This window comes from Lissotriton vulgaris, chromosome 5, assembly GCF_964263255.1.
Source record: "Lissotriton vulgaris chromosome 5, aLisVul1.2, whole genome shotgun sequence".
NCBI lineage: Eukaryota > Metazoa > Chordata > Amphibia > Caudata > Salamandridae > Lissotriton > Lissotriton vulgaris.
Window position 1 is genome coordinate 433,768,385 of NC_141693.1, and position 23,087 is coordinate 433,791,471.

General features: G+C 46.7%; 1 protein-coding gene across 3 annotated transcripts in view; it reads right to left on the reverse strand.

Annotated features, from left to right (window-relative positions):
- The window catches only part of PAOX (polyamine oxidase), a 747,166-nt gene that overhangs the window by 106,084 nt on the left and 617,995 nt on the right, over window positions 1-23,087 (reverse strand). For all 3 annotated transcript variants that reach the window (XM_086921851.1, XM_086921853.1, XM_086921852.1), the window contains one exon: window positions 21,991-22,103. In XM_086921851.1, the coding sequence (XP_086777977.1) occupies window positions 21,991-22,103 (113 nt within the window). The remainder of the gene's footprint in view (window positions 1-21,990; window positions 22,104-23,087) is intronic.

A 23,087-nucleotide genomic window follows, 5' to 3' on the forward strand; every position in this document is an offset into this window, starting at 1 on the left:
ATCGTGCTCACCTGGTAGTTTCGCAGGAGCGAGATTAAAGTAGTGATTCTCGGTCCTCAATTCCCTTTCACACCTTAATGCCCAACAATGTGAAAGCAACAAAGGTGTGGGAGGGGAAGAGGTGAAGATAAGGAAGAAAACGTCTTGTCCAAGACGGGCATGAGAAGGAGAAGTAATCTTGGAGCTTCCTATCATATGACTTTAAAAAAGAAAAGGGATATGTATATCAGCTCAGTGAAAGAGTTAGTGTACTACAGGGTCAGCACACTTTAACACAATCATGTGCAAACAAACAAGTAAAGCTACCTGCAAACTTCCGCTCTTCCATATATATGTAATTAGTGCGGGATGTAGATCAAAGTGTTACCTAAACAAAGAAAGTCATTAAGGGGCAGGAATGAGCATCATGCTCTGAAATATGAGAAAGAAATTTAACATACACTAACCTTTGTTGTCTTTGAATCGAAGCAATGAAACCCCATTAAGAACAGAAAAAATATGAACTAGCACAAGGAGAATGTCAGAAAAAGTGCACAAAAAATAGGTGCGGGCAAACTGGGAATAGAGGTTGCTTAACTTCAGGAATATACTAATCCTTTATCTCTGTTTCATTTCTTAGAGGCAAATGTATAAGAAAAATCAAATCTCCAAGTCTGTGAGAACAAGCTGATCTGATAAGTAAAGTTCCCCTCATTACTACAATATACAATCACTGTTACTACCAGGTTGTGTGTTCTTTGTAGTCAAAATGTCTTTCTTTTTTATCTCCTTTTAGGTTACTGTATCGAAGAAACTGAGTACCCGTGTACTGGACTGCCGTGGTCTGAGAAGCAACCCGGAACGAGAGTCTGCAGGAACGAGAATGCTGGAGCCGAAGAAAATACAGGATACAGGAGCCTGTGTTGTGAAAAGCTGATGTGGGAGCTGCTGGTGACCTGGAAGCAGGTGAGTGCTCACACAAGGGCGGAAGAAGCATGCATTGCCTAGAACACAAAGCGCTCTTCTACCCGTCCCAGCAGGTTTTGTTTTGCTCAGGCTCCGCCACGACTGCACACCCGGTTGGGAGCAGAGCAATCATTACACGCTGTCCAGTTTCAGAAGACCAGGAGATAGTGCTGTGACTCCTCTTGTGTCCTTTGAAGTGGCAGCCCATGAGCTGAGAGTGATCAGTGCGATTTCTGCAGGGATGCTTGCTTGAGGCCTCTGGAGTCAGCACCCGTTATCACCTAGCAAACCCCGAACTCTACACTCCCCACACCCCTGTCGGAAGCCTCTACTCGTGGGGTGAGCGGAGGGGACCTTTGCGGTGCCCCGGCTAACCAATGAAGGGAAAGGTGTGGGCCATGCACACTACAGAGATCTTCCTTCCTGTGGACTCAGGGTTTGGGCCACAATTTTGTATTCTATTGGTCCGTGGAGATTCTGGAGTCCCTGGGGGCTCAATGGAGATCTAGAGGCACCTCGATATTTAAGATTAATGCTCTATGGTCGACACAGTGGCTGGTGCAGGCATGGCCCTCTGCTCCTGGGCCCCCCTTAATCTGAGCTCTGTGCTCACGCTGCTGCCTGCGACTGCCACTTTGCCCTTGAAGAGGGGCCCGTGACTGCACGTTGCACTTCCAGTGACGTCCTCACTCTCTCTGGTGGGCACCCTGGAGGTGGACCTGGTACGTGGCACAATGTCTTTGTGCCCCAGAGGCGGCAGCCGGGAGATTGGATTGTGGCCCCCATCTTGATGTGATGGTCAGGGCCACCCTGCCCAAGAGAACTGGTTGGAAGTTTTGGCACTAATGCAGAGACCCCTGAACCTTCAAGTCAGTGCTACACAAATGTTGAAGTGGATGCCAATTTGTGGAACCCCAGGATACTGAGTCTAGCAGTGTCAGAAATTAGTCCTAAGCTGAACTCACAGAACTTATATGACATAGGTTCCTGCCATTTGTGACCTATTCCACTGGAGATTGTCACCCTTGATTTTGCTTGATACGTAACCCTCATACTGCACCGGGTTACCCTACATAATCACTGCCACCGTGAGGGCAGAAGATCTGCTGGTCCACTTTGAATCAGACGACAGGCCCTTGGGCATGGCGGGAATCATAGTAGGGGCAGTGGCAAAAAGATTCCAACATTAAGACCTTTCTTCAGCAGTCCTCCCAGAGCACACCAAAAGAAGACAACCTGTGAAACTGAGGATGAGCAGGCACAACCTATTACTGGAGTCTTGCTTCTTCAGGTTTCCAAAAACTCTGGGGAGGACATCAAGGGGTCAAGAATGACCTCTAGCAGGACCAACACGCCATCCAGTGCAAAGTCAAGGATCTTAGACAAAGAGTAGCCTAGACAGAAACATCCATTGGCATGACAAAAAAACAGGCAGAAAAGCGCAAAACAATGCATGAATGGATCCTCCAACTTAAAGACAAACATATCCTATTGCAAAAGAAGTGTGAAAACGAAAACAAGTCACACTGCAACAACGTTCGCATGAGGGGAATCCCTACTAGCACCTGAGTCATCGACCTGCCAAAAAATCTTGCAGACCTCTTTGACTCCAATAATGAGAAAGTTGGCAGCGATCCCATGCCAATGGACAGAGCCCACAGAGTCATCCTTCTCCATGAAGCTGGTAAAGAAACACCAGTGGTCCTTGCTCGGATATGCCACTTTACAAACAAAGAGGCAATTATGACCCAGGCACGGCAGGGGGGCACTCTCTTTTATTGGTATGCAACTCTTCCTCTTTGTAGAACTTTCAACAACCACGCTGGCGAAATGACGAGTCTTCAAACCCTTCACAGATGTCATAGTCTCCCACAACACAAAATACAGATGGATACATCCCTTCTGCATTGTTTTCTCCCAGGATGACCATACACACAGGAAGCGAGACAGACCCTAGGCTGGCCATTGGAGGATGCAGAGGACAAGCCCTAGGTGACTCATTGGACGCAAACAAAGGCGCACCAGGCACTTTACCTTGGGTGGGACTTCATCCCTCAGGTGGCAGCATTACCAGGAGGCAGAGCTCTGGCCGAGAACGTGCTATGAAGCGCTCATTTGCACACAATGGCACAGTACTAAAAAAAAAAATGCACCGAGCACCTCACACTTTACCTGGGATGGGACTTCATCCCCCAGATGGCAGCATTACCAGGAGACTGCGCAGCTACCTGCACGCCACGGTTTTTCAATTGAAGAACTCCAATACCTACATCGCTTCTCGAATGCGGTTTTCAGTACTCTACAATTACGGAGATCTTCATCGCCCTGATGGACTGAGTGTACACCCTTACTAACCAACACGGAACCTTAAAACAATTGTACTTCGGTGCGTATTACCTTGTAAGGTGCACTCACTCCTTCTTGCACCCTGGGACGTACTTCTACGCTGACTGATACAAATTACTGACTACACATCTGCAGTACTGTCTCTTTAATCACAGCACCATCTGATTAAAGTGTAATCTTGTCCTGATGATGACCTTAATTTAAATAGGTCATAACGCCGTTGACTACTGGAGGAAGATCCTTCCCCTACCTCGCTGCCATGACCTGGAACACCCTGCCCCTCAACCTCAGGCAATCCCAGTCGCTGACCCAATTTAGGAAGGATCTCAAGACCTGGCTCTTCGACTGCACCTCCACTCCCAGACTGATCAGCAGCCACCCCCCCCCCCCTCAGCGGCTTGAGACCCTCATGGATGAGCATTTGCGCTTTACAAACTCCTGATTGGTTGACTACTCAGCATACATCATGGCATTCTTTGGTTCTTAACATGTCCAGCATTAATTACATTCCCATTTCCCATGCTTTGTATCCAATTGTTGAAAATAAGGTTTGCGTTTTTTCATGCTGGTTTACACCTTGTCACGTGTCTTACTTGTGCTGTTCACTTTTGCACACAATCACTTTGTAGGCACTATTTTGTGGGTTAAATCGATAAACTATGTATTAGTGCTGTTTAACTAATTTGAATATATTTTTGGGTAATAATTCTAAATATAGACCGCATTTTTCTAAACATCATTGCTTCAAGCCTGTCTCTGGTTGTTCGCAATTAATTTTACGCTTTCCCAATTTGTCTATCAACAATACCTGTTGAGACATTGTTTGTTACTGGGCTCTGGACGAGAGCGCGCTATAAAGCACACCGCAGCACAAGGCACACCTCAGCGCGTGCCTGGGCGAAGACCGGACAAGAGCGTGCCCGTTTGCGTCGGTCCACAGCTGGACAAGGCCGGGCTGGGCCTCCTCTCTTGGGCCTTAGCCACAATATTTCACCTGCAAGGTAGGAGTTCTTGTTCCAAACTTGTTGACATTATTTGACTATATACTTAATATGGGGAAGAAACATCTTACCCATCAGCATCAAATGGGAGCTAAAGGGATGGCTTCATCACCTCTAATGACTTCATACCGATCTTCTCCTATAGGGGCTATCTTCACAGAACTAGACTTAGTGGAAACTTGCATCAATGCTGTGCGGAATTTGATAAATGTTGCCCCAAGGCCCCCATTCATTTCATCTCCTAATGGCGGAAAGATTCCAGTGTTAAACCCCTGCTCTAAATTGTAATTCCTGTATAGTCCATGACCTTGTGGAAAATATGTCCATTGACAACTCTAGTTCTCCAACAAGTGCTCCTAAACCATCATGCCTTAAACGCAAGCGCAACAATGGCAAATTCCAGAAGGAAGAGGCTAAGATTAACAAACCAAAAGCAAAATCTGCCTCCTCACATTTGAACTCAACTCCTATTAACACCTTCAGTTCTGATATTAGCTCCGCTTTCTTGAACATTTGCAAACCTATATTTGACTATTTGGAATCTATATTTAAGGAATTTCGGCAATCAATTTACTCCCAACTCAATCATTTACTGGAATAAATACAAAGCTTGTGTGATTACCAGCGCAACCCTCCACAGACTCATCCCTGCCAGCCACGTCATCACGGCCATATCACACACTTGCAGCTAACATCTCATGCACCCCATTGACTCCTAGCTCTTCTAGCCAACCTATGTCTAGGAGCCGTAGCCAGCCTGTGGTACATCCTAAAAATGCTAACTCCGTACAAGACCCAAGATTGAGAGAGCAGCGAACAAAGCATAGGGGCTTTGAAGTCATCGATCGCAGGTCTACGACCTGCTTGCAACTACCACCTGATTGCATGCTTTACGTCATAATCCTCATTTCCAGACCCACTGAGGGTAGACTCTCCTGAAGACTGGAAGTCACTTAAACTGAGAGCCCGCCACTGGCTTGTGACCAAATTAGGGTGGAGCAACAATTTGATGGATAACATTCTTTCGGTTCACAGGATTAGTTGGATCGGTTATGCTCCCCAGTCTACTTCAGGAGTCTGCTTTGTTTTTAATTTTAAAAGTAAATGGCTGGTTAACTTCTTACTTTATCGCTATGAGCACTTGGCTACAGCCCATTCCAAGATCTGAGCATTTCCTCTTGGCTTTTTTTATCGTTCTGCATATTTCATCAGACCAAACAAATGGAACAAAGGGGCCAAGAGTTGCGATGACTAGTTTGATTACCGACCTTCTAACTAACGAAAATCGCTTTGCACCGCTTTCGGGCCTCTCAGATACTGATTGACTTGCTTTCTTGCCAAACACTAACTCAACTGCGTCTGAGGCTAAATTGGTTATTGCTGCAGGAGTTTAGTCACCTAATGCCATTTCACAACCCAAGCCAGTCAGATTAGGAGCTTTGTGCTTCCTTGCTTGGAGGGTGTCAGGCATTGGGAAAATATTGGATAATCCGGACTTGCTTCAAACTGTTAAATTATTTGATGTGGTGTGTTGTCAAGAAACATGGGTCACAAAAGACTTTCACATAAATGTTTTTCAATCCTTCTGTGAGCCAACTACACCCAGGATGAGCCAAAGGTGATATAAAAAAGCTTCTCTCTCCTAATTTGACTAAAGTCAAAATTACTTCGTAACAGTGCTCTCCCCTGTATCAAATTTTGTATCCGAGTTTTCCTGATTCTCTTTTTCTTCTTCTGATTAATTTAGATTTGTTTGCCAATTACCCACTTGAATTGATTTGGACATTGGATACTTTTATAACTGATTTCTAAAAGAACTTCCTAAACAGAGTGACTAACATGGGGGACTTTATAATAGCAAAATGTTCTCTACAGGGAACGCTTGTTTGTGGCCTTAAAGCTCGGCAGGGTGAGGACACTATAACACTCATGGGGTAGCACAATCAAATCCTTCTTAAGAACAATTGTTACTTACCTGTAAACAGGTGGTTCTCCAGTATTGGTGTCTTTCATAGATTCACATGCTTGAAATTCCCCGTCGTCGAAGTGGGAGTCCCACGGTAAATAAAATAGCAATAACATACCAATAACATATGTATGTTAATACATAACACATGAAATAATAGTAGTAAATACATAATAAAGGGGAGCCTTTGTTCACGGCGGAATCTTTTTTGGCGAATTTTCTGTCGTGGCCCATCTGCTGGGGACCTTTGTGGAGCTGCGGAGCGCTTGGCTACTGGAGCGCTGTTGCCTGGGCACTCGGTCCCCCCCGTCGCCGCCTACCAAACGCGGCCGCTGAGCGGGGGGACTACAGCCCCCACGACCCACTCCTAGTCCCGCCCACCTACATGATTGGACGCGCCCGGAGGCCCACAAAAACAGTTGAGCTCCGCTGAGGGAGCGGGAGCCTTTGTTCACGGCGGAATCTTTTTTGGCGAATTTGCTGTCGTGGCCCATCTGCTGGGGACCTATGTAGAGCTGCGGAGCGCTTGGCTACTGGAGCGCTGTTGCCTGGGCACTCGGTCCCCCCGCCGCCGCCTACCAAACGCAGCTGCTGAGCGGGGGGACTACAGCCCCCACAACCCACTCCTAGTCCCGCCCACCTACCTATTGGACGTGCCCGGAGGCGCACAAAAACAGTTGAGCTCCTCCCGCGCCGTTCAGGGGCCGAAGGAGGCTCGGCTGGGCCACCTCCCTTGGCTCCGCGAGAGTACATCTTAATACTACTCTGCCGAACACAGTAAGAACTGCATACAGATTACTTACGTACTACACCCTGTCACATGTGAAAACTTACTGTGGACCTGCCTGTAATGTTTATTTAATCAGTGGGTTAATTTGGTTTCCACTAAGTATAGTAAAATGCCTGTCCCACCTGTTAAAAAACAGTCTAAATCTACCTTGCCCACTCTAACGGCAATTGATCGTATGCTCCAAAAGACTATTGGGGTGGTGGTAAACGCCATCGAGCATACTGAGAGACGTCTCTCTCTTCCTGTTGGGTCTTATCCCCCTCCCTCATTAGAAACACCACTGGAAGTCTCATCGGAAGAGATATCTCTGGTGAACTTACTAACATCTACACCTCCAACTGCGAAACAGGATCAGCTTACTAGAAACAAAAAGAGGAAACGCAGGGGGGGCATCCTGCAGGGTCTGAATTGCTAAGCTTCCAAAAAAAACGCACACTACCCTGAGGACGGGTGGATCTCTGCTGAAATCTCCTCGACTGTCTGGGAATACTGAGCTGGAAAAGCAAGCATCGCATCTTCTCATTATGAAAGAATTAACTGACAATTTTGAACATCTAGTTAAAGCGTTAATATTACCCTGTGGCGGGATTGATGGAAACACGAACTCAGTGGGTGTTGGTAAGGCTGGCTTTATTGTTTATAACAAGCGCTTGCGCTGCGTGATGTTTCTGTAATAGGGTAGTGGAGGTTCGGAGACTCGGCGAGCTGGGGAACTCCTCTCCTTCCTGTGATCTCCGCCTGGTTTTCCTCCCTCCCGTCGACTTCTGGGGGCTGTAGGCGCGTCAGTTTTGCTTGCCGGTCTCGGTTACATGAAAAATAGGAGAAACGGGCTCAGTAAAGGGCTCTGGTTCACCGAGAGAGTTAGGGTAAGGGTGTGAGGGCTGCACTCGTGCACACAGGTATCTACGACGTGTCGGTGGTGAAGTAGGGAAGGGGTTCAGTGATGGGTTGACGATGGCGGGTGCTCTACGGAGGTTTAAAACCTCTTCTACCCGCCCAGCCCACGATATGGTCCCATCCCTGGCTGAGCCACACTTCCCTTGAAGTACGGCTGGGCGAAGCGCCTTGTCGTTGGCCTCCTGGCTCTGCAACAGCTGAACTCGCCTCCGCCTTCGCTCCGTCTTTCGTCTCACTCTCGTCACCGCGTCTGCTTCCTATGTCTCCTTCTCCTCTCCTCCTCCGGGTGATGCACACCTCCCTCTCGGAAGACTCGGCCTTTAGTTCCGGCGTCCCAGCTGACCAGTGGGTGTGGCCGGGCTCGAATTCCGTCCAGTTAAAGAAACCGCGCCATTCCTCGTCGCGTTTCTTAGAAGAGTCCCAAGGCGCTGCCCCGTTCCAGACCTCGGGCTGCTGTAGGGATGAGAAAGAGGGGAACAGACATCGAGGGGGTGTTGGAGAAGGGGTAAGCCACTCCGCCCCCTGGTCACACACCAGCCCCCCTGGATTCTCCCGATCGGGGAGAGGATAGCGCAAGAGATAGTCCGCGCTGCCATTGTCCCTGCCCCTACGATGACATACCGTAAAGGAGAAGGGCTGGAGGGTGAGAAACCAGCGAAGAACCCTTGGGTTGTTGGAAATGTTTCGGCTCATCCAGGTTAAAGGAGCGTGATCCGTGTAGAGGGTAAAAGGATGCCCCTCCAGGTAATACCTGAGCTTTTCTACGGCCCACTTGATGGTCAGGCATTCTTTCTCAATAGTCGGATACTTAACCTCCCGGGGAAACAATTTCCGACTGATGTAAAGGATCGGATGGCCTGTACCCTCGTTTGATAGCTGTGACAATACCGCCCATACCCCATAGTCGGAGGCGTGTGTGTGCAATATGAAGGGGCGTGTAAAGTCAGGGGACCTCAACACTGGACTTGTGGTGATGGATTTTTTCAGAGCATTAAAGGCGGTCCACATGTCTGTCGTGGGTTCCCTGAATCTCGAAGGTTTATAGTCTTTCTTTAGGGTGTCAGTGAGGGAGCTTGCTAGGTCGGAGAAGGAGGGTATAAACCTGCGATAGTATCCTATCAAACCTAGGAAGGCCCTCATCGCTTTTTGGTTTTATGGGAATGGTGTCTCAGCAATGGCTCTAATTTTCTTGATTTGTGGTTCGATTAGGCCATGGCCCAATAGGTAACCCAGATATTTCACTTTTTGGAAGCCCATCCGGGACTTCTTGGCGTTTATGTGTAATCCCGCGGTCCGTAGTTGGGTCATTATAGTGGTCAGATGTTGTAGATGTTCTTCCCAGGATGAACTGAACACGATGATGTCATCCAGGTACGCCGAGCTAAAGGATTGGTACTCTCGTAACACCTCGTTCATCAGCCTCAGAAATGTTGCTGGTGCCCCGTGAAGGCCGAAGGGTAAGACGTTGAATTCAAACAAGCCATTGGGGGTTGCGAATGCTGTCTTCTTTCTGTCCTCTTCTTTAAGGGGCACCTGCCAATACCCCTTGGTCAGGTCAATGGTGCTGATGTATTTGGCGTGTCCCAGTTTTTCTATCAGTTCATCGATGCGTGGTATGGGATACGAATCGAAAGAGGATACTGCATTTAGGGCGCGAAAATCCATACAAAAAAGTATGCTGCCATCCCGTTTGGGGACCATGACTATCGGCGACGACCATTTGCTTCTTGAGGGTCGGATCACTCCCATCTGTAGCATCTCTTGGATCTTCTTCTGGATGGCTGGTCTACGTGCTGCTGGAATACGATACGGTCTCTGTTTGATGACTGTTCCCTCTTTGGTTTCGATCCTGTGTTCTATGCACGTCGTCTTCCCCGGTAAATCCGAAAATAGCTGAGAAAAGGGCCGAAGCGTATTCCTTAGCTCCTTTTGTTGCGTGCTTCGGAGATCCTCGTTGATGACAAGACTGTCCATAGTAGTCGTTGTACTGGATCCTGTGGGCAGTGTGAGGTTATGGGCGATGGGGGGGGGAGGTCCAATCCACTTCTTAAGCATATTTATGTGATATATTTGGGTTTTCTTGGATGATATTCTCAACTTGTATGTCGTTTTCCCGATGGTCTCAATAACTCGGAATGGTCCCTTCCACTCGGTCTGGAATTTTTTTGTTGCTGAAGGCAGTAATACCAGAGCCCATTCATCCACGGCTAACTTTCTCCATCTCTTTCCTTTGTCATAGCAGGACTTCTGCTTGGCTTGGTTTTTCTCCAGTTGGGAGTAGGCCAGATCCCTGATTTTTCCCAAAGAACTCTTCAATGCCTGGCTGTATCCGAGGAGACTCCTGGTATCACCCGGTTGTTCTGTCTCCCAGACTTCCTTTGTCATCTCCAGTAAACTACGGGGTTGCCTTTCGTATAGCATTTCGAACGAGGAGCACCCAAGACTGCTTTGTCTTTGCCCCCTTATCAAATACAGGGCCAAGGGGAGGATCCGGTCCCACTCACTTCCATTAACCGTCAGCATTTTCTTCATTATGGCCTTGAGGGTGCCATTGTATCGTTCTACCAGTCCGTCCTTTTGGGGGTGGTAGACCGAGGTCCGGATCTGGTGGAGATTCAGAAGGGCATACACCTCCCGCATGAGTTTGGACATGAAAGGCGTACCCTGATCCGTGATCACTTCTTTAGGAAAACCGACCCGTGAAAAGAGCTCAAGGAAGGGTTCTGCTATGGCTTTGGTGGTCGGGGCTCGGAGCGGAAAAGCCTCCGGAAACCGAGTCGCATAGTCCACGATTACCAATGCGTACATATGTCCCCTCTTAGTTTTCGGCAGCGGTCCGATCAGGTCCATGGCAACCCTCTCGAAGGGTACTCCGATTATCGGTAAGGGCTGCAATGGTACGGCTGGTGGACGGGTGGTGTTCTTTTTTTGGCAGATGTTGCATGCTTGGCAGTGTGTTTTGATATCTTTGTACACTCCCGGCCAATAGAAGTAACGTAGCACGTTCTGGGTTATCTTCTCAGTCCTAGTGTGCCCTGCTAATAAGTGGGTATGAGAGTAGTACATTATCTGTTCCCTAAAGTCGTGAGGTACGAGCAGCTGCGGTGTCTCTGTAGGGTTCCCCTGTCTATATAGCAGGTCATTTTGGATCAGGAAGCGGGGATATCGGGGAGTGGGGTCGTCTTGGGTTTGGTGTGCTTGTTCCCACGCGTTAAACAGACTGGCGTCGTTGGCCTGGGCGAACTTAAAACTCCGATCCGTGATCCAGGGATCGGCTGTCACCATAGCGGGTTTGGCCTTAGGGACATCAGGGTTCTCTCGTTTCAGGGTCTTACTAAACGTGTCTAGGAACTGGGGATTGTCTGTTCCTATAATGATTTCCTCTGGTAGTGTCTCTAGTACTCCCACTTTAACCACTAATGTCTTTCCTTCTGTCATTTGTAGAGGTATGTAAGCTACAGGGTACCCTTTCACATCCCCATGGACACACTTGATATGTACTAGGGTCTCTGGGACAACCTGACCCTCCTTCACCAGGGATCCCTGCACTGCCGACTGCTTACAGCCCGAGTCCAAGAGTGCCTTCGCCCTCGTCCCATTCACCCTCAAACTTACATAAAATACTCCTCCTAGCTCTGCTGTGTACATGATTGGTTTCGGTAGGTAGCCGACTTCCATCGGCTCTTCAGTTACTCTCTTCTGTGGACACATGCGGGCTATGTGGCCCCACATCCCACACTCAAAGCATTGTGGCCCCTTGAAGATCGGAACATCCGGCCTTATGGGTCGGATAGGCTGTACATCAGGAGTGGGTCGGGTTTTCTTTTCAAAACGGGGGGTTGGTCTGATAGGTTTCTCTGGCTCAAATGGATGTGATTTAGGTTGTGTCCTGGCATAAGTGGTTGCCATTTCCATCGCCTGTAGCGTTGTAAGATTCGAATGCTGTCTCAACCATTTCTGTGTCGAGTATGGGAGTGCCTCTAGGTATTGTTCGAGATACACTTTGTCCATGATTTCTTCTTTGGTACTGGTTAATGGTGTTAGCCACTTGTCGGCGGCCATTTTCAGTCTGAAGAATAGCGTTTTAGGATTATCACCTGGTGTCCCCCTTTCCTTTCTGAAGCGCACTCTATAGGCTTCGCTATCCATTCCCAGGTGGTCTAGGATAATGGTTTTAATTTGGCCATACTGGGTTTTACCAGAGGCGTTGGCCACCTGATAAGCCTGTGCTTCATGAGTCAACAGGGGGGGGCCCCAGAAAGAAAGGCCATTTCTCGACTGGCCACCCACATGCCAATGCCACCATCTCGAAATTGGTTAGAAATGCGTCAGAATCGTCACCGGGGACGTATTTTAGAAGAGATATTCCGGAAGGGGTCGGGGTTGGATGCGTAGCCCAGGGTTCTCGATATGCAGGGTTGCTGGGGTCCCCTATTATCTTTTGTAGCCCCTCCATCTGAGTGGCCACAGTATTACGGAATGTCTCTCTGTCAGCTTGGGCTGCAGTAAGTTGTTGCTCGACTGCCCATCCTAATTGCTCTTGTCCTTTCACTAGCGTCTGCAGTAGTTCCTCCATCTTGGGTTGACAGATGGGTACTGGTATGCCCGCATTCTCCACCACTTGTGGCGGGATCGATGGAAACACAAACTCGGTGGGTGTTGGTAAGGCCGGCTTTATTGTTTTTAACAAGCGCTTGCGCCGTGTGATGTTTCTGTAATAGGGTAGTGGATGTTCGGAGACTCGGCGAGCTGGGGAACTCCTCTCCTTCCTGTGATCTCCGCCTGGTTTTCCTCCCTCCCGTGGACTTCTGGGGGCTGTAGGCGCGTCCGTTTTGCTTGCCGGTTTGGTTACATGAAAAATAAGAGAAACGGGCTCAGTAAAGGGCTCTGGTTCACTGAGAGAGTTAGGGTAAGGGTGTGAGGGCTGCACTCGTACACACACAGGTATCTACGACGTGTCGTTGGTGAAGTAGGGAAGGGGTTCAGTGATGGGTTGACGATGGCGGGTGCTCTACGGAGGTTTAAAACATCTTCTACCCGCCCAGCCCACGATACGGTCCCGTATCTGGCTGAGCCACACTTCCCTTGAAGTGCGGCTGGGCGAAGCGCCTTGTCGTTGGCCTCCTGGCTCTGCAACAGCTGAACTCGCCTCCGCCTTCGCTCCGTCTTGCGTCTCACTCCCGTCACCGCGTCTGCTTCCTATGTCTCCTTCTCCTCTCCTCGACTCCTCCGGGTGATGAACACACCTCCCTCTCAGGAGACTCAGCCTTTAGTTCCGGCGTCCCAGCTGACCAGGGGGCGTGGTCGGGCTCGAACTCCGTCCAGTTAAAGAAACAGCGCCCTTCCTCGTCGCGTTTCTTAAAAGAGTCCCAAGGCGCTGCCCCGTTCCAGACCTCGGGCTGCTGTAGGGATGAGAAAGAGGGGAACAGACATCAAGGGGGTGTTGGAGAAGGGGTAAGCCACTCCGCCCCCTGGTCACATACCCATTGTACATAGACTAAAAATAATTTCAGAGAAATTAGGGGAGCTGGAAGTTACAACACAGACAAACGCCGAACAGACTAGGGAGCTCATAAAAAACACTTATAAAAATAATACTTGTAAGAAAGTGTCATCAGTACCCCTCCCACTTGGTAAAAATCACAGCAAGGAAGTACAATTGTTACCAGACAGGGAAACTAAGACTCTTACTAAAAAAGGTAAAGGGCACTTGAATCCCAATAACTCTAGCACAAAAAACAACAATGTATAGCACTCACAAACCCTAGCGGATAACATTCAGGCTTTAACCCCAAAAAAGACTACACTGGGGCAAGAGGGTGCTAGGGAAAAAACTATTGGGCCTGTGCTACCCGAAATCGTTTCCACTAGAGTGAATTGTAAAAGGACGGAGGATACTGTGGGAAGCCATAACGTAACAGCTACATCCCAATATAACAATTTAACATCCCAGATAGATAGAGGCAGTAATACTCACCCGAACCTACAAATTATTCTCCCTCCTGAATCATCCCCCATATGTTGCTGTGCTGATTGGGGTTTCCGAACTAACAACAGAGCAGTTTGAAGATTATAGGAGCCTTAAAACCAAAGTCATTTATTGGCTAAAAATTAACAGACCCCTACCCCCCAATATCAACGGGGAAATCCTGCTGGTGAGGAGAGCGAAATGGTTGGGCCATAGACCAAAGGACACTATAGGCGATGTGGTAATAATTAATTTTAGAGACCACAGGGTCACTATGTGCTTAAATAAGTGGTATCAGGAAACTGGGAACCTGGGGATACAGATACGCCAACTACATTACTTTTACCCTAAGTCCTTAATATTGCCCCAACATCCCACGAAATATCCCTACCACGGACTACAAGGGGCACGCAACTACTTAGTCCCAGTGGCCAATAGATTTGCTGCCTTTACAGGATTAGACGGAACAGATTGACTTGGTCAAGGTAACTGTTTTAATACACCCTGCCAGAACCAAACCAGTGACCCACATGGCCAATCGCCAACAAACAGTCAATCTGTTACTGATTCTATGGTGTGGACCCCTCCCCCTTTACAAACATGTAACTCTGAATCTTCCCTATTGTTGCCGAGTGAAGCTAATCTTCTGCCCACTCGAAAAGCCTGGAACTGTTATAACTTGGAATGTAGCGGGTCTTGCTGCAAAAATTAATGAAGTAAGCTGGCAATCATTGACTATGACCCATTCCATTATTTGCCTTCAAGAAACCTGGGCAACTAAAGAGCTCCACCTCCTAGGCTATAAAACCTATTTTACCCCGGCATCACCAAGTAGCAGACGCAGACATAAGGGAGGTCTATCTTTGTACATTTCAATAACCACTGGTCCCTCCGTGCTTAAAAGTGTCATTGACAATAATTTTTTCCCAATTCTAATTACATCATGGGGCCCTATAAAAAATGTTGTTATAGTAAATTTCTATAATAATATCCCCACGGTGCAATTAGAGAATGTTATTAAAACATTCTCAAAAGCTCTGACCAAGATAGAAGAAAGTCTCACGGGAGATATGCTCCTGATGTGGGTAGGAGACTTCAATTGTTCTCTTTGCACCCGTAGCTCACCAGTGTGTGGTCTAGAGGAAGATAATCAGGGCCTTATGAGCCACTTTTCTCATACTAAGCTAGGGGATTTGCTTAATAACATATTGGCCAACTTCTCTTTAGGCTTTATAAATGAGTTATGCAGTCCCCCAAAAACATTTAGCCCCACTTTTAACGGGAGAGGGGCAAAGTCAATTATTGATTTTACTGTATTTTCGATGCGTTACGCCTCGCTGGTGACTAAATAGGAGACTGTCCTCACTGGTTTGAGTGACCATTTTCCAATTTCTGTACCTCTTAATCTTAAGTCTGGTCACTCATGTCAAACAAATCTCGCTAAATATGACCTAAATCCCATTCTCCACCAAAATAACGGGTTTTGTATTAAATGGGAAAAGGTCACACCGGCGAATTTAAAATAAAATCTGGTTACTAATACCCAAGAGGAAATTAATATCTGTTTGGCACCTGAAGAGGATCCCCTTCTCATCCTTGGATCCTTTACTAAAATTTGCTCCTCCATAAAACAGCTCCTGGTTAGAACCCCACAAAATACACCTAAGGCCTCCCCTGATTGGTTCAATGCGAATTGTACAAGGGCACTTGCGGCACTTAAATCTGCCCTGCACTCCTCACCATTATCTAGATTAAACGTCCAAACCACAAGGCATACATATCGCACTGCCCTATCAGCCAGGAAGAAAGACTTAAAATTGCAAGCGTGGTCAGCTCTCCACGCAGCCTCTGAACTAAAGGACAATACTACTTTCTGGAAGGCGGTAAATGCCCCTTTTTTCCAAAACCGCCAGGCCCCCGGATAGACAATGCCATCTCATCACAGGAATGGGTGAACCATTTTCAGGCCCTATATAGTAACCTAGTGCCCTTAGAAGGATCTTCCTCCGAAACATCTACCAATGAACAGTTATGCACTTCCTTCCCACTGGATATACAATTCCATTTGGAAGAAGTGTATAAAGCTCTAGCAGAAAGCCCAGCGGCCAAGGCCCCAGGACCTGACTGTGTTCCCATTGATGTTTTTAAAAATCTACCGGACCTCTGGGCGCCAATTCTCACTAGAGTTCTGAACTCTTCAAATAAAATTGGCTTTATTTCCACCTGGTCAGAGGCAGTGGTGGTCTCCATTTATAAAAAAGGGGACAGGAATGATCCTGTTTGCTATCGGCCAATATCCCTTCTCGATAGTCTCATGAAGATAGCGGGCAGGATCATTCTTGCTCGAATTCAGGACTGGTTGGATGAACAACAGATAATATCTAATCTACAATATGGGTTTAGGAGAGGAAGAGGGACAGTTGAGCAGGGCCTAAACCTAACCTTAATAACATCTAAGTATATTCATAAAAAAATACAATTTGTATATAACATTTGTAGACCTCAGTTCTGCATTCGATTTTGTTAATCATGACATATTGTGGCAAACTTTAAGGGATATTGGCCTGGACCACCGCATACTCACATATATTAGAGAACTATATAAAGGGGCGGGTGCTCGTGTAAGACACGGTAGAATGGGGGAATGTACAGACCTTTTCCGCATCCACAGAGGAGTAAGACAGGGGTGCGTACTTGCACCCCTGCTTTTTAATTTATATATAAATAATGTGGGATCTTCCCTTGCTAATCAATACCACGATTACCCTACAGTAAAAGGGAAACCTATCCCCATACTCCTTTATGCCGATGATGCGGCTATTCTCTCACAGACACTGGTAGGCCTCCAAAAAGCAGTGCAAACATTTTCACACTTTATGAAATTAAGGGGTTTATGTGTAAACGTTTCAAAGACGTTTACCATGTCACGTGGCCCAAACAAACGTAGAGCGCCATGTTACATTGGACGACAGGCGGGTGGAGCTGGCGGATATCTTTTGTTACTTGGGGGTAAAATTTGAAAGAAAGGGCTCATGGAAGCCTTCGGTAAACGCTAGGGCTTTAGCATTTACTAGAGCAACAGGTGCACTTCTAAATTTTGCTAAAAAGTTAAAGAGCAGGCCAGTCAGGGAGTTACTTCAAATATTTAAGGCTAAATGTGTCTCAACCGGAACCTATGGGGCGGGCATCTGGGGTCTGAGTCAGCAGAATCTATCCAACGCATTGAGAACGGGTTTCTGCGATACCTACTGGCCGCCCCAAAAAGAACATCAACCTAAGTGTTGAACGCGGAAGTGGCCCTACAGCACGTTACGGACATTATAAAATCTGCCCCGATTTTACTTTGGCACAATGTCTGGACTAATCCTTCCACTACTCTAAATAGAGACATAATTGAGGACTGCCTGGCATCAGATGGAGTCAATAACATTAAATCGCTTACCTATGTCAAAAATTTCTTTTGTGAAATCGGGCACCCGGAATATTATACCAATCCAGATACCATGGAGTCTTTATCAAGATTTGCTCTAAAAAAATCCCTCCGAGAACATCTTGAATCTAAAAGATGGAAGGAACAAAGGGCAAAGAAAACTGTTATGAACCACGATGTGGTAACACCACACCAGGGTATCCAGAAGTATCTTTTACTAGAGCAACCAAACGTTTTACAGGCTTGTAACATTACCACATTGCAATGACTGGTCGAGGGAAAAAAGAATTTGTCCTTGCGATGATGTGTCTACTCAATCGAATATTCATTGTATCCTCTTTTGCTCCTTTTATACTCATCCAAGGAGGAAATTGTTGAAACCCCTTCTTGTTTTATGGGGGTTAAGATCATCCAGAGAGGCTTACAATAAGCTAAGAACTTTAGACGATGAGTACACCATTAGTACTGTAACTTCCCTCCTGCGAGCAATCCTGAGGTTCAGATTGACTGTTTAAATTGAATACCCTCGAAATGTGTAAAAATGAATTTTAATCAAATCTTATATTTTAAAAAAACTTAATCTTTTATTTGTATAGTACAAATAGTGACCACCTTATGAACATAATCGCTGTTTGTTTTTAAAGTAATTTTTATCATGTGTGCTTTTATGAATTTGTTCATTCAATTCGAATAAAGCTTGTTGACTTGAATAAAGACTCAAAAACAATTCCTACATAGGAATACATGATAGAGAGAAAAAACACTTGTAACATATTCCTGTCATTATGTTAGTCCAAACTACAGCCAATCAGGCGCCAGCACCCTTCCAGAACCTTCTCCTCAGAGCTCAGACCCTCAGATTTTTGTAGCACAAGAGTGACAAAAGAGTTGATGAGGAGAAATGAGCCTCTAAGAGGAGGAGGGTGGGTCGCATATGAATCTATGAAAGACACCAATACTGGAGAACCACCTGTTTACAGGTGAGTAACAATTGTTCTTCTCCAGTATTAGGGTGTCTTTCATAGATTCACATGCTTGTATATCATAGAGAGCATTAACATCCTAAGAGGTCCGATTGCTATGCAACAGCATAGAGAAAACCAAAGAGACAGCAATAATACAGTCATGTAAGTACTGATAGCAATCATATAAAACCATAGTGGAGGAGGGAAGACAGAGGCTCACCTTAGTTAAAAAGATGACGAAGTACTGCCTGTCCCACTGCTGTATCCGCTTTGTTGATGGCATCCAAGCAGTAGTGTTTCGTGAACGTGTGCCGGTTGGACCACGTGGCTGCTCGGCAGATCTGATGAAGCGGCACACCAGCAAACAGGGCGGTAGAGGATGACATCGCCGTGGTGGAATGAGCCCTCACTGAAGATTGTAGAGGCTTGCCGGCCTGCTGATGGCAGAAGACAATGGCTGAAGAAATCCAACGTGCAATAGTTGGCTTGGTAACAGGGCGCCCTTTACGCATGCGTCCGTAGGCAATGAACAGTTGATCGGACCTGCGAAAAGGGGCTGTCCTGCTGATGTAAAATTTAAGGCATCGTTTGATGTCCAAAGAGTGCAATCGTTGCTATGCCGGAGATTGAGGATCGGCAAAGAAAGTCTTTAAGAAAACAGGTTCATTTAGATGGAACCTTCGGCAGGAAAGTTGGGTTGGTGCGAAGCCCCACACCGTCAGGTTTGAATTGGAGAAAAGGAGGTTTAACAGTAAAAGCATGAAGATCACTCACGCGACAAGATGATGTTAGAGCAAGGAGAAGGGCTACCTTCCAGGTCAGAAACTTTAAGTCCGCCCTATGGATAGGCTCGAATGGCGCCTTCATTAGTTGGGCTAAGACAAATTTGAGATGCCAAGTGGGAGGAGGACGCCGAAGAGGTGGGAACTTCCGGAACAGTCCTTTGAAAAACTGACGAATAACTCTGGAAGAGCAGAGAGAGGAGGAGCCATCCTGCTGGAAACGAGAGATTGCCGCCAAGAAAACTCTCAAAGTAGCATGTGAAAGCCCGTATTGAGCCAGGTCCAAAAAGAACGGAAGTAGCTGCTCCAGAGTGGAATGGATAGGATGGATATGGGCTCGTTTGTGCAGTGGGGTGCTACATATGGGTCCGCGCAGGAGTCGTATTTTCAAATGTTACAACTTACCACTTGTTCATGCCTTGTGCACGATTACTTGAAGTGTGTGAGTGTGTGTTCCTCTGCTCACTGGGCAGCTACAGTGTAGTGGAGCACAGATGTTGCACCTATGAACGTGTGATCGTCTGCACTTCCACTCTACGGTAGCGGTGGTGGCGGGATGAGCTTTCAAAGCCGATTGTGAAAATTAAGCATGGCTTCCCCTGCTTGGAATCTGAAGTAAAGTTCACTTTGCAGTTTTTGCTCGGGCAGGCTGGTAATATTTCGACCAGAGTCCTCTGTGCATCTTTATTTTAAGTTTCTAGCAGTTCCAGCGCCTTTGGTGATGTTTTGAACTAACGATGGCGATTAAATGTTGTCAGTCGTTTCCTTTCTTAATGAAGTGCTGCTACTCTCTCTTTCTTAATGAAGTGCTGCTACTCTCCCTTTCTTAATGTAGTGCTGTTACTCTGACTTTGAGTGCATCCTACAGTTTGTGGGCTAGATCAAAGTGAATTCAAAAGAGCTTTATTCGGCCAATCAGGCCGAAAAAGACAAAAATTAAACATACATAGAAGACCATCATAGGTGAACTCTCACAGCACTGAAACAGTGCCAATGATGTAAACATTAAAACCAGTCGAGGCAACCTGATCAGCCAGGGCAAAAATAATAACACCAGCTGATAGGGAAGATCATGTAAAGTGCAGGTGCGTACAAAGAGATGTGCACATTTTATAAAACATTAAACCACAGCCAAACAGAAGTTAGAAAGCCACATTGCAGAGCCCCATTGTGCCGGGTGTAATTCCAAGTTCACCAGTTACCTGTTACGAGTGTTGTTACTCTGTAGACTTTAATTGTCATTTACAATGCCAATAACTTAAACTCTCCGAAATGCGAGACCTATTGCATTGCACATGCATGATTTTTTAGAAGGGGATACGTTGATTACTGGTGACCTCTCGTCCCTGGAATGTATCAGCCACAGCCATGTTTTTTACAGACACACAAAGATCACTTATCCCAGAGAGTTGCAAATCATCACTTCTGTTGTGAGAGACCTTAAACTGTGCTTGGATATATTGGGTCAATTTATGTTGCTAGGTGCTAATATATGCCTACTCCAGGAGACCCACTTCTTAGGGCCAGAAAAAACTACACTGAAATCCTGCATAATTCCACTTCAGCTTCCTCTTCAATAGCCCTACCTCTTTCACAGAGACTAACCACAAATCTGATAGAAACTGTAGATGTGTGGTGGTCAAGATCCTTTAGGAGTTATGCCCAGAATCCAGGCAAGACAAATTCTTGAGGAATACTTTGCAGACTATCATAGCTTTTACAGAGGACCCATTGCTGTTAGGAGAAGACTTTAATACGGTCCTCAACACATTCCATGAAAGATCACATGGCAGGACCACCTTTGCACAGCACAAATTAGATTGGTCTTTTTGAACCTTGAAATCCTTTCAGAGCCATTTGTATTTTTCCAAATTTTCGAAGGACAGAGGAGTATTCCGTAATTCTCTGCTCATATCATCTTCTTTTTTTCTGGTACAGTACTCTCTTATAGAAGAGAAGGTGCCAATCTTTTGACGGAAGGAGGCTAAAACAAAAATCTGTCACATACAAATACAGCCATTAGTGGTGCTCCTAACAAGCCTCACTATAATAATGTGCCGCTGACTACAATAATATGCTCAGAGTGCATGCTATGAGCAAAAGTAACCATAATCTATACTACTATTATAAAGAGAGAACACAAACCTTTAAGCCAGGTAAACTCTGAAACCACAGCGCCAATCCACACACCCGATACATCGTTGAAAATGTCAGGGTGTGCAGATGGACATAGGCTATATAAAATAAAAATTAAACGTAAATTTAAAAATGTAACTTAAAAAAAAAGTAGTCCCCTGGAAGTAGCGCCGGCCGCGAAGTAGCGCTGGCTGCGACGTAGCGCTGGCCGCAACGTAGCGCTGGCCGCAACGTGCATGATGACGAGGGGAAGTGGTGGACATGAGCGGCGGACAGGCGGGGAGGAGCAGTGACGAGCGGCGGTGAAGTCAGGAGTGCCGGCTCAGGTAAGGCAAAGGGACACGTAAAATGTCAGGCCGGGAGGGGGCCGGAGGCGGGAGGTGGCTTCGGGACACAGACAATGTCGAGGCGGGCGGGGGCCTGGGCGGGCGGTTGGCCCTGAAGCCTCATTGCCCCCGGACAACGTCGGGGCGGGCGGGGAGGAGCGGTGATGAGCGGCGAGGAGCGGCGGTGAAGTCAGGATCGCCGGCTCAGGTAAGGCAAGGGACACGTAAAATGTCGGGGCGGGAGGTGGCTCCGGGACACGGACAATGTCAGGGCCGGCGGGGGCCGGGGCGGGCGGTTGGCCCTGAAGCCTCATTGCCCCGGACAACGTCGGTGCGGGCTGCTAGTTATAATATATATATACACACACAGACATTTTACACACACAGAAGCCTAGTGTTACCCAAGTTAACTGACATCATCATGTTTTACACACTCACCAGTAAATCTCCGTAGGATCTCTATCATGGAAGTGGTAATTTCTGCATCGGTGAGCGCCTCCATGAATTCAGATTCCTTGCCTGCAATAAATCCACACAGAACATGGCCAAACCTAAGGAGAAATTTAGATATACAGAGAGGGGCTGGTATAAGAATTGGAATTTTCCTAAAATCAACTTTATCTGATCAGTCCTTTAACATTGTCTAAGCAAACATTTAATCTATTCTGGTAAGAACCATACGCTCTTCAGGGGTGGTTAATACACTCCCAGTCGACATTTAACATCCTGGAACAAATATTTAACAAGCTCCAACACAGTCAGTACCCTTGTCAGACCCTTAAACTTCACTTAGCACTTACTGTCCTGGGTCTGGATGTCTAACCCTTCTGATTGTACTATTAACTGATCTGAGACTCTTCTCATGGTAGAATTCTAACTGCCTCCATCCAGAACTCCACCAGTATCCTAGCAGACCCTTTCACTTCTCAGATCATATCATTTTCCCTCCTTTGAGAAAACGCCCATCTACCTTACAGTCCTCCTAGCTACTCCTTCAACTCCAGTCACCTCAATGAACAGACTTATCTGTCACCAAGCAAGTACTTAACCAACATCTAGAAGGATTTAAACCTTTTCAGACTTTCACGCTTGATCTCACCCCCACCACCATCCTCCCCTTTGTCGGCAGGGTCGTGGGGAGGGTATACCACTCTGGGTGTCTGCTGCTGCTGTGTGGCTTATATTGTTTGTTTTTTGTAGGATTTCCTTTCTCTTGTTCATGTGGGATTGAGGCATGGGCTGGCTCCTTGCTAAGCTGATGCTACTAAGAGATGTGTAGTCATTTGTTGGAAATGATGAGACAAATGCAACAGTTCCTCAGCCCCAATTGTGGTGGAATAATGCATTATTTATGTTGAATGACGGCGATCGTTGAACTGTAATACTACTGTTTGTAACACCAACAAATGTACTACATTGACTTGAGATGTGATGTACTACTATCAATAAAAACATGTCAAACAAAAAAGAAAAATAAGACCAGAGCTTAATTCTTAATCTCCACTGACCAGAACATTTATACAACACCTTCAAAG